Source organism: Dendropsophus ebraccatus, chromosome 1, assembly GCF_027789765.1.
Source record: "Dendropsophus ebraccatus isolate aDenEbr1 chromosome 1, aDenEbr1.pat, whole genome shotgun sequence".
Lineage (NCBI taxonomy): Eukaryota > Metazoa > Chordata > Amphibia > Anura > Hylidae > Dendropsophus > Dendropsophus ebraccatus.
The window spans coordinates 166,814,814-166,827,098 of NC_091454.1; the positions used below are offsets into that span (position 1 = coordinate 166,814,814).

The 12,285-nt window shown below is 41.0% G+C and overlaps 1 protein-coding gene across 2 annotated transcripts in view; it reads right to left on the reverse strand.

The window, feature by feature from the left end:
* The window catches only part of CRTC3 (CREB regulated transcription coactivator 3), a 79,864-nt gene that overhangs the window by 22,139 nt on the left and 45,440 nt on the right, over positions 1 to 12,285 (reverse strand). Inside the window, exons 4-5 of one of the 2 annotated variants that reach the window (XM_069983815.1) lie at positions 6,630 to 6,691; positions 457 to 519 (exon numbers count right to left, since the gene is read on the reverse strand). In XM_069983815.1, the coding sequence (XP_069839916.1) occupies positions 457 to 519; positions 6,630 to 6,691 (125 nt within the window). The remainder of the gene's footprint in view (positions 1 to 456; positions 520 to 6,629; positions 6,692 to 12,285) is intronic. The other variant, XM_069983824.1, reaches the window with a different exon arrangement.

Genomic DNA, 12,285 nt, shown 5'->3' on the forward strand with positions numbered 1-12,285 from the left:
GACCCTGCAAAATCAATACCATTCTATGCAAACTTACCGCAATGATGGTGTAATTCAAACAGCATTAAATAACTCATATGTAGACCTATTCATATCATGGTCAGCAAAAAATATAACCTGTTCCTCCATTTTAATACTTCTCTTCATACTAGCTGATAACCGACCATTGTAAAAAAAATGTTATCGATCTGATGTACATGTCTATTTTTATCACCATCTGTTCTGGATCTTGAGGGTTTGTTCTAGCAGTATATTCAAGGATGCTGAGACAGATATGAGCTTATATATGTATGCGTTATGGGATTTTTCAACGTCACACCGTAAAATTCTCTTGAAACAACTATCTAATGTGACCGAGACCCAAAGCAAAAGAAAAAAAAGTATGGAACAAAAAATATATATAATTTTTTCTATACGAAACTGAAATGTTTAAGAAAAATATATAACGTGGTTCACCTGTTGAGAGCAGACAACAGTCTAAATCCTGGCCGTTTCTCTTCGCTCCAGGTAGCATGCTGCCTTCAGAGACAGAAGTCAGGAGGGGGGAGAGGAAACAAATGTTTCATATCAGTTAAAATCCCAATAAAAATAGTGCGCACTGTAGTACCATGTTGTTAGTGCTGTGACAAAGGAAAATCGCATGTAGAGGATACGGACATCTTTGGATATCTTTTTCTTTAATTTGCATGTAGTAATATATGCGATAAAACTTGTTTTGTAAATGTTTAATATATTGTATTTCTTCTGCATCTTGCATGTGTTACAACACATAGCAAGCTGTGCGTCTCTCTGATGTCTCCACAGTCCTTCCTTGTTTCTCCTGAACACTCAACTAAACTGAGTTATGGTCAAAACGAATAAAACAAACTTTGATCTGACCATCACTGAGCATTTCTACTTGACGTGATCATAAAGGAGTGTTCAAAAAAAATACAGGAGGGGCTGGAGGATGATCAGAGTTTGTCTGAGAGCACTGAGCAGCTTGTAAGTATTGTAATACACGCAACCTGCTGAAGTCAAATTAAGGCCAAAATAGATGCAATTAAAAAAAAAAAATAATCCAAAAGGTATCCATAGCCATTAAAAGGGGCAAATAGTTAATGGAAAAGAGTGGAAAAATAAGAATGAACTGAAAAATTGCACTGGTACCATGTTAAATGGGGAACCGTGACAACTGATTATGAAGAAAGATGTAGATTGGTTTAAAAAAAAAAAAAAAAAAAAAAAAAAAAGATTCTTGAAGATCTTCCAATGCACTGCATTGCAAGTGTTTCCAGTGCTTAAATGCAGAAGTAAGTTAGCTAAGCAGGTTGCATATTGAAATTAGTGTCAGCAAAGGAATGAAGACCTAAAATTAAATATATAGGAGTCGGAAGCGTGATAGGAATAAAGGCTACATCAGGAGTGATCAGTGACTTCAGAAATCTCAGGACGATTAATAAAAAGTGCAACAATTATTGAAAGTTTCCAAGGAAGAAGGAAAAAAAAAAGGAGTGCTTCTTTAACGGAAAACAGCATTCCGTAGCAAGCCGGCAAGGTTTACGAGAAGTCACTACTTGAATGGCAACACATGGTTAACTGTTCATAGAAGACAAGGCCCGGGCAATCTCCTAGGTCGCTTATGTACTGCCCAATTACTTCATATGATTTCTCTAAACTAGTTAAGAAATTGCTCGGAGGAGCGGCATTATCTGACTCAGCTGGTGGTCACTTTCACTGTTTACGTAAAAAGGAAAAATAGAAAAAATAAAAGGTTGGCAGCAGAAAATTGGCAGTGGGCTGTGTATTCAGAGATGTGTCCTTACTGCTTTGGGCTTCGCAGTGTTAAGAGAGCAGAATTTTCTGTGTTTTGGGACTTTTTTCTTTTGCACTCACGAAAGTTCTTTGGCAATGAAGTGGTTGCCAATGGGAACAAGTGACACCAGGGATCCAGAGCGTGGGACACAGAGACCAGCTAAACTTTTGACCTCTCTCACTGGAAATTATTTTATTGAGATCATTTACTTGCCAGGAAGACTTTCTTTTACCAAACAGAGCCAGGTCAGGGTATAGCTCTCCTCCTGTTCTGTCTCAAACCTTAGCATCAAGGCCAAAAGTATGCTCCCACCCCACCCCAAGACTACAGCAGAACGACACTAAACGTACAAAATAGAATGTGTAGTGTATTTTCTGACATCTGCCAAGTTAAAATCTTATGTGGTTATATTACTGGGGGTGGGATAGCAACTACAGGTTCTCAAGACCTTCCCCAAGTTAAAGGGGTTATCCAGCGCTACAAAAACATGGCCACTTTCCCCCCTATTGTTGTCTTCAGTTTGGGTGGGGTTTTGAAACTCAGTTCCATTGAAGTAAATGGAGCTTAATTGCAAACCGCACCTGAACTGGAGACAAGAGTAGGGGGAAACGTGGCCATGTTTTTGTAGCGCTGGATAACCCCTTTAAAGTTAGGGCATTTAGAACTTTTTCTCCAATGATTAGAGAGTTTATATGCATTAATGCTCCTGCCAAGACCTAACTATCTAGAAATGTTTCATAGAAGAGTGGAGAAAAAGTCAAATACACTGCCCCTCCTATTAAACTAAAAAAATTCCAAATGGTATTGTCAAAGTGATTTAGCAGATACCTTGGGAGGACTTCACCTGCTTCCCTCCACCAGACTAGCCAATAGACAGCTAAAAGCATTGGGTCAGGTAACCAGGGAAGAGATTTGATCCCCGTGTATCAATAGCATCTTATGCCCAATAAGTTGTAGAGCTGCACAGAAGATAACATTTGTTATTGTATAATTTTGTCCCACCTGCATGATGGTTAATGATGATGATTTTTGTTGTGGCTATTTTATCCTATGTATGGGTATGATCTGACTTGGTTGTTAATTAATTGAGATTAAAATAAGAAAAAGTCTAATAAAAAGAAAAAAAAAAATTATATATATATATATATATATATATATATATATATATATATTATATATTTATATATATATAAAAAAAATCCAGACCAATTAAAAAGACTTCATTTTAGGGTTCTTGTCATGGCTGCAAGACCTGGACTGAATCTACTGCATTTGTACTGGCGTGGTTTTCAACAGATCCACTAATACCCATGTATGAACCTGGCAAGGGTGTGCCAAATATACAACCACCATGCAGATTGTGAAGTGAATGGTTACTTGGAGCTAAATCTACAATTTTTTGGAGGGGTTAAAGTAGGCTTTTTAACATATTAAAAATGTGGTTTCTCATATATTTACCCTTTTATACAACACTTACGCCTTTTTTTTTCCCCACAACACCATACTTATCTAAAAGACATCATCGGTATATAAATCTAGCTACATGTCTTACAAGCAGACCACAGACCTACCAGAAAGTCTTAGCAGAAAGGGAGCTTCATGCCATCTCTCTTGCAGCCCTATGTAGCAGTAATGATGCAAGAAATCTGCAATAATGACTAAATGTCTGCACTCTGACGGTCTCCGGCTGGAAGAAACTTTCAGGAACTGCACCCACTGACCCCATTCCTTTCCTCTGTAAATAAAAATTGACTCGGAGCTGCCAAAAACCAACCACAATCACCTCTCTGCTATACATCAGCCTTTTCCAAGCTTGCTGAATGATTTTGATTTACTATGAATAAAGCTAGAGCCCTGGCCAAAGTCAATGTTGTACATAAGTTTACACAGATGTCTAGAGCCACACATCAAATGCAACATCTGGATACAAAGACCATGACATAAATGTGTCCACGGAGTATTAATGTGTAGGATGATGCTCCGCCAGCTATAAGAGCGGGTTATTTCATCAATGCGGTGAGATTGTGACAGAGAATGAAAGAGCAGAAGGTGTTAGAAGACTGGAAACTGGACGGAGAACAAAAAGCATGCAGAACCATATCAAATACATGGAAATAGGATAGAGATGCTTGCAACCTGTAAGGGAAATAAAGTTATTCAGCAGTAAAAACAAGGGCACAATGTCTGTAAAGTGGTGACAGGTCTGTGGACAATACTGGGGCAAATAACATATAACTGGCAGTACTACATGTACCAAGAAGTAATAAGATTCTGCGGATGGGAACTTAAAGTAGACAACTGAACTGATGCCAGTCTATGACGTGCCGTTTCTCAAACTGAAATTTAAGCTTTGGCAAATTTCACTGTGTTTTCATGGGGCAGGCTCAAATGGGAAGGTGTAAGCAGGGACAGGTTTTCTATTTCAGATGCTGATGTAATATATGTCTCAGCAGAGGAGCTCTGCCTTTCCGCTTTACATACACTGCACTCAATACAAGTGGCATTTAGTGCCTATAGTATACAAAGGGACTGGCATTGTTTGGAAACGAATGCAGCAGGCAATAAAGATTTAACACTGGGGAGATTTATCAAACATGGTGTAAAGTGGAACTGGCTCAGTTGCCCCTAGCAACCAATCAGATTCCACTTTTCATTCCTCACAGACTCTTTGGAAAATGAAAGGTGGAATCTGATTGGTTGCTAGGAGCAACCGAGCCAGTTTCACTTTACACCATGTTTGATCTGCCCCACTAAGTTTAAACTTGGATAACAGTCAAAAATGGGATAAATAATTGATAAACTATTGTCAGGTTAGGCAATCAATATTAGTTTGGCGGGGGTATAACACCCTGCCTGGCAGCTGTATTGCAGATACAGATAAATCTGTATCTGCAGTCACTATATAGTACTTGCACTGCTAGTAGTACAGAGATTGCAGATACAGAAACCATAAATTGCTAAGGCCCAAGTAACCCCTTTAAGCATATCAAATAATTGCCAAAGAAGCACCAACTAAAATGTCTGTACCAAATTATACAGAAAGAAAGCCAATTCTGAATTAAAAAAAGATGCTGGATGCCTATAGTGCCTCTAGTAGGAGCTTAAGAAAGAACAGCATAGTGCTAAGGCCAGTGTTTTCCAAAGAGGCAGAAAGACAGCAACAACAAGGCCTGCTCAATGATGCAGTGTGAGGCCATGTTCACACAACGTAAAAGACCGGCCGCTCAGGTCATGGAATGGACGGTCTCTGAAATGATCATCCCGGAATCCATGCACGCCCGCATCAGAGCTCTCCACTGCACACTATTGAGAGTGTGCCCGGAGCCGCTCGCTCCATAGTGTGCACTGACAGGGTTTTCTATAGCCACTATTCACTGAATAGCGGCCGCAGAAAACTGGCATGTCAGTTATTTGCAGCACCGCGAGGGATCCCTGCTGGAGCGTATACTATGTGTATACGCTTCGGCCGGGATTCCATAGAAGATTAAGCGACGTATTTCTTTGTAAAAAGTACAGCTGTTGTTGCCAATTGCAACAACGGCCGTACTTTTATGAAAAAATACGTTGTGTGAAGATAGCCTTAGTCTCGATTATTTCTGCCTTTGTGGCAGGATACACATGTAAACCTCCCAGCTACTCAGTAGCCCGCTCCTAAAGCGAACGGCATATGGAATTGCTGCCGAGGCTAAAGGATAGTTACTAGAGATGAGCGAACTGTTCAGGTGAACTGGTTGCTACTGTTTCAATACATGTCTCATAGCTGATGGTTATTTGCACAGCTATAACATGTTTTTTTCTTTCCAAGCTCATGTGCATAGAGGGCTTGCTTAAAGTGTAACTCTCATTTAACTGTCACTTTGCAGAAATCAATAGTACAAGTGAATTTAAGAAACTGTTTCTTTAAAAAAAATAAAAAAAAAAATAAAATAGCCTTTTTTTTTACTCAAAAGGCTGTTTTGCAGCTTCCTCCTCTAATTTCAGAAAAATCAGGTTTTCTGTGTCCATTATAGTCTAAGGTGGGGGGAGGGAGCAGGAAGAGGAGAGAATCAGCCTGTGTATAAGAGACAGCACAGCACAACATCCTGCAATCTTACCTCACCAAGTTCCCAGACCAGCACTGAGCAGTCTGACCTGTGAATCAAGTGTTTTATGTGCCCAGACAGTCTCCAAACACTGTGCAGGGGGTTTGTCTGCTCTTCCTGTTCACTCAACCCCCTCGGCCCCAACCCTCTCCATAGGTTATAATGAACACAGAAAATTCACCTTCACTTTGCATCTATGTAATGTAGACAACCTTGCCTTGATAATAAACAGCTAAGAAGTGTGTGTGTGCGAGATGCTGGGAGAGGTTTTTTGAGCACTGTTTTTTTGCAAGAAAGTAACCGCTTTTTCTCCCCCTAAACCTTTAAGCATTCAAATCTCCCTCACTTGCCATCCCCTCCAGCCCACTTTGATTTATGCATGTTGGAAGCCAAGCAGGGAGCGGTAGGGGGAGGGAGAAGGCATGCATGTTGCAGCTAAAACTGCGGACATCAGCTAAAAGACAGGCATCATTAGCTTTAGCTACACCTCTGCTCTGAGCAGGATATACAGCATCTCAAGCTCCACCTAGTGGTTGGTGCAGGCAGCCAGAACCTTAACATTTGACTACAGGTTTCACAGTGGGCAATAGCATAAAGTAGTAAGACCTCTGGCCACACTTAGACCATTTAGGGCTTCTGACAGTAACTACGAGACCTGTATTAAAAGGGGAATCAAACATCAAGCACAAACACTGTAAAATTGTAAAATGATCCACAGCGCACACAGTCTTTTTGCATATTGTTGTGCTTACCTTCTCCAGCTATTATCAGGTGGAGGCGAGAGATAAACCGATCCATACGGAGAGCTGTCACAGTGATTCACAGTAAAGGAAAAGCAGATGATTGTAGAAAACATTTTACATGACAATATATAGCGCTGCTCTTCTATGGTTTGGTTGGCATCCTAAACAAGGCCTCAGACATAAACCAGGCTTGTCCTGGAGCTCAACAAATTCTTCCAGAACACAGAGCCTAAACTAGGAATTTAGAGCACTATTTGCTGGGAGCTAATCTTGAATTACTGTCTGTAACTAAATCTGTGCTAAGCACCATGGCGGAACAAAAGACAGAATTGTAGTGATCGCAGAAATACACATGAAGAGCCCGGAATGATTTTCAGCGATTACATGGAATAATAAACAGGTCCTTTACATTTAACTCATTAATAGACAACAAAGCGCAGCACAGGAAGAACGCTCCGGTGTAAAATGTGCAGCTCCGCCATCCTTATCACATGTAATAGATATTTACAAACTAAATTTCCCCATCTCTGAAAATCTGGCGCCATGTGGACTACTTAATAGGAATATAACCTTGTAACGTTAGAGCCAGCGAACTGGGAAAGACCTTGTGCAGCACACTTATCGCACCGAGCAGTCAGGGCTATGGGTGAACCTGGCTTTCATGCTGCATGCTATTAGGCGAGAAAGCAGAATCAACCAGAGCAGATGGAAAACGACGTCATCTGGGTTTATAACTCCGCTACAATGATTGTCTAGTGCCAGTGATCACCACTTATATGCTTATATTAACTCAAAGACCAATTTTTTTTCCTAGTAAACTACATTTTCCCCCAAAGTAAAAACAAAAATCCTCTGGGCTCATATGACAGACCCCATTGAGCAGGGGTGTCAAACTCCCGACTCTCCAGCTGTTGCAAAACTTTAGATTAACTTTGACTGCCCTGGCATGATGGGAACATTGTAAGCACCTGACAAGAAGGTCCGCTACATTATATTTCATATAAAGCTAAAGACACTGAAAGAAGCAGTAAATCCAGTCTGTGTTCAGTCTGTGTATAACTTTCTGATACCAATTGATTTGGGGGAGTAAACATCATTTCAAGGGAACACTTGTATACTGAGAATACAGGAAAAGTCCACCAATTTTTTATATATGGCAGCCGTCAGAAGGAAATTTGATCAGGAGTATGAAGTAACGCCCGTGGTGAGCGGCGAGATCAGCCTAGGGACCCCTGCCAGAAGGCATTTTTCTTGAGAGGTGATCACTTCACGACAAATCTGCCTGAGGCAAAATCTTTTCCCAAACTATTGGGCAGAGTAATCCAGTATGTTAGGTGGTAAATTGAGGTGGAGACTAAATGACTCCCTCCAGGTAAACTGCACAGACCCAAACAATACAGGACAAGATTGGTGTTTACACTTAAAGCTGACGAAAAGTGGATGCATTAGCCTAGTAATTCACAGTCACTACAGCAAAATATATCCTTCTACTTTTATACCCTTGTATGACGAAGGCATTGCCTCCTTCCAGCAAGGAAGAGGTTACATGCAAAGAACCAACAAACACATTGTAAAACAGACAGGAAGGAAGAGTTTACTGAAGTCTGAGTGCATTCCCTCTAAGGACTCCAGCTGTGATGCAGGGATTAGACTCTAGTTGTACAAACAAGGAGTGTCTTTGGCAATCCATATTTCATCTTTTCAGAAAAAATACCCTCCTACTCATTGCTATGTCAACACAGGCTGCAGATCGTGTTTTGTCTCTAAGAACATTGCTAAAATGAGTGTTCTGCGGAGCTTTACACCATCTTGTCACTTCAGTATTTGCTAGGAGCTGCACATGTTGCAGAGCCGAGCTCGTCCCTGAACTATCTGAGGCTGCACTGTTTGCATATTTTATCTCCGAACCACTGGGCTTACGTGCAGTCCCATGTAAAATTGGATAACTTACTAGGATTGTGCCAAATGCCAAACCCAGCTCTGTTGTAGGATGTTTCCTGGCTAGGCTTTACATACAAATACACAGTACGTAAATGTAAACGTCATGCGTGAATGAAACCACAAGGTCATCTGACCAACATGTTTTACAAGTCTGAGCAGAAGAACACACTTACCTTTCCCTAGAGCGAGGACATTCCCCTGCACCTTTGCCTAAATAGGATGGTGGTGTACCTGCTGGATGTGCTGCATTCCGAGCGCCGCCACTGACATACACATCAAAGCTTCAGGTGCACAGCAATGCACACAAATCTTTACTTCTAGAAAACAAACAGCCCTGCAGAACATACTGTTCTCAATGCCTTGTCTGGAAGAAGTATAAACCGTACAAGCAATGCCAAAAACTTCGCTTATGGCTCTGGAACTGACAAGTGTTAAAGTGCTCTGCTGAGTGAAGCACCACTTACACAGGCGGCCGCTGGAACATATGGCCATTGTGTCTTATGCTTTCATGGATTTTCTCTTCATACACTAAGTGGTATTGTGAAGTGTGGCACTCTAACAATAGTATGTGCCAAGTAGGAAATGGTTATGCAATAGTCTTTAAGTGACAACTACAACATCGCTACTTTCCAGCACCGGTTACTACATGGGAAAACTACAGTAAAAGCTACACAAGTAGATTCCCGACATATTATAGCCTTGAACAGCCATTGCCTAATACACAGTTATTAGAACAAAAAAAGCCTATGAGATGGAAATCCTAAATTGTAACTTTCACTAACGTAGTAGAAAAATATCAAAATTCACACGCAAAATAGGCTATTTAGAATAAAAGTAGTATTTGAGCCTGTACAAGGGTACACAGCAGTTTTCTACAGACCCATTCACACCACAAAATCCTGCTGTGATTGGAACATTTAGGCTTTATTCCCACACAGTATTTTTGCAACCAAAACCAGGAGTGGATTGAAGACACAGAAAGGCTATGTTCACACAATGTTGTAATTTAGTGGATGGCTGTCATTAAACTGGCGGCCATTCACTCAATTACAACAGTGTGAGAACATAGCCTTTCTGTGTCGTCAATCCACTCCTGGTTTTGGTTGCAAAACACTGACCAAAATACTGAGCAAAAATACTGTGTGTGAACATAGCCTTAATTTGATAAACAAATGAACATTCCTCACTGATAATATGGGAGCTTGAAAAGCCATGCCAAATCCATGTAAAGTTGGTGGAACAGATTTACAAATGCAGCCAATACATCAAAAAATGCTCAAATACAGTATTTTATACCGCAATACTCTCTTTGGGGAAAAATAATGTTCGGTGCTGTGTAGAGATAAGTGAATTTACAGTATTAGTGAAGTAAAGTGATTCAATGGCAGCCGGCTATCAAAAGCAAAGCTTAGCGAATCGCTTCACTTCGCTAATACTGTAAAATGCGCTTATCTCTAAGGAGGATGAATATAAACCCTTAAGCTCTACCTATCGTTATAAAAATTGTTTGACATTTCATAGAGACATGTCGAAAGTTTTGATCTGTCCAGGTCTAATTGCTCAGAACTGTACAGATCAGCTGATCAGGAGATAGAGCGGGGAGAAGACCCGCTGCAGCGCATTCACTCTCCGCTCTGAAAAAAGTTGACTTGGGCTCAGAGTGGGGAGAGGATGCGCTGCAGCTGCAGTGCTCTCCTTGCTCTATCTCCCGATCGGTCTGAGACTTGGAACGATCAAAACTTTTGACATGTCTGTAACATTTTTTTTTTTTTAAACGACAGGTAAACTTTAAAGAGGATGTACCACCAGGTACATCCTCTTTAACCTGACACAGGGATAGAACGGCGCAGTGACGGGGAAGCCGGTGCCGCGGTTCGTTTTTTGAACTGCGGCCTGGGGTCCCCCGTACGGCGCCGTTCTTTCCAAGGTTACCGGCACTGGAGGTAGGCCGGCTCGCCCCTAGTGGGAGGGAATACCCTCCCCTCTATGACGCTGCTCCGTTAGAATCAAAGGAGCCGTCTATCCCTGTGTCAGGTTAAAGAGGACGTACTTGGTGGTACATCCTCTTTAAGGACATAAACAATCCAAACTCCAAAGGAACCACAGAGAAAAACTTCAGTAGAACATGCATTATACCAAAGTTGTGTAACTGGTTTCCAAGAAGTCTCATTAAAAATCTATAGTGCACTACAACCAGAGAAGAGTCATATCCACACTGACAGTTAATTTCAACAATGCAGGACACAAATTTTATTTCAAATGAAAGAACTGAAGTCCGGGTGTTTGCTAAAAAACCCCTGGGACCCCTTTAAAATGCTTAGGAGCTCCCAACATGATAATTAAACATGATGCTGGGAGCTCCTAGGTCCAGTCCGCAGAACACAGTCCATGTACAGATGGAATTCTACGGACCTATTAATGACCCCTTAGTGTTGTTGTGAATCCAGCACTTGGGGGTGAGAACAAACCACCACCACCGGCCCCTCTAAGCAGCTTCTTCCCTGCTCTGCCTCCTATTGCGTTCTTTCTCCTTCATAAGATGGATTTTAGCAGTGACCTGCTGAGAGAGAATGATCAGTGCAAAAGCCAGAGAGAGAATTGATGCAAATACATGGTGAAAGATGCGTTTTTCTGTAATAGGATATATTACAATACTTGTACTACTGCAGTTAGCTGAAAGGTCAACCGGTTTCCTTTTAAAGCTAAACTTACTGCTTGTGTCTAATACAGAGACAATGAAGTGACGTGAATGGCATAGAACTTTGGAGTATGGCAGTACTATATATGCACTGGAGAAATATTACAAAGTCTGGAACTGGTGGCCTGGCTCCTAGGTTCTGACACATCCAGCTCTTTGCCCTTGTTTACAAAGTCAATTCATTATTAATCTGAATCAGTAGTCTTTTCTACAAATAGGAGGTTACTGTAAAGTAGAGTGGTAACAGCTTGTGTTGCCGCCTATGGGTTAAACCATGCAGGATAATAGTGCATCCTGCACATGTTTCACACAACATTTCCGGCTAGCTTTACTGCTTGCTAACCTATCCCAGATTTCCTGTGTAAACCTTGTACATCTTTACTACCAGTTCGGCTGACTACATCCATGTCTAACCAACACTCTTTAATTTTCCATTTCCTAATGATCAGGTTGGTAATACGGTTTTCATTTAAGTGAACCTTCCCTTATATTCCCTATTTTGTGTACTTATATTTAGCAAAAAAGTCCCCTACAATGTAAGTCTGGAATCCTGTCTTCATATGTTCTATAACAGATACTTCATGATGTGTTTCCATTTGACGTATAATAGGCCAATCAGATTTCTTCCAATATACAACAGTGCAGCATGTTGCACTAATCTGTCAATACAAGTGTTGTCCTGAACACCTGATCTGCTCCACTACACACAGTTATTACATGTGTGTGTGTGTGTGTTGCACTGCCTAACTAGGTAGATGCCATCGATGTCAGAGGGAATACTCCAGGACAAGCACTGTATCGGCAGCCATATTTGTTGTCATTCAGTTTTCTTAGAAGGCGACAGAACTAACAGACAGCCAAATAGCAACTTGAAGATGTTTATAGTTACTCGATGTCAGAGAAACTAAATATCACCTGCTTGGTGATCCAACAAACAACTAAAACAACTTGGTCATCAATAGGCTAAATATATAGAAGAGACTGGCCTAGAAATACAATATTCCTACTGACGATTTTTTCCCCCCC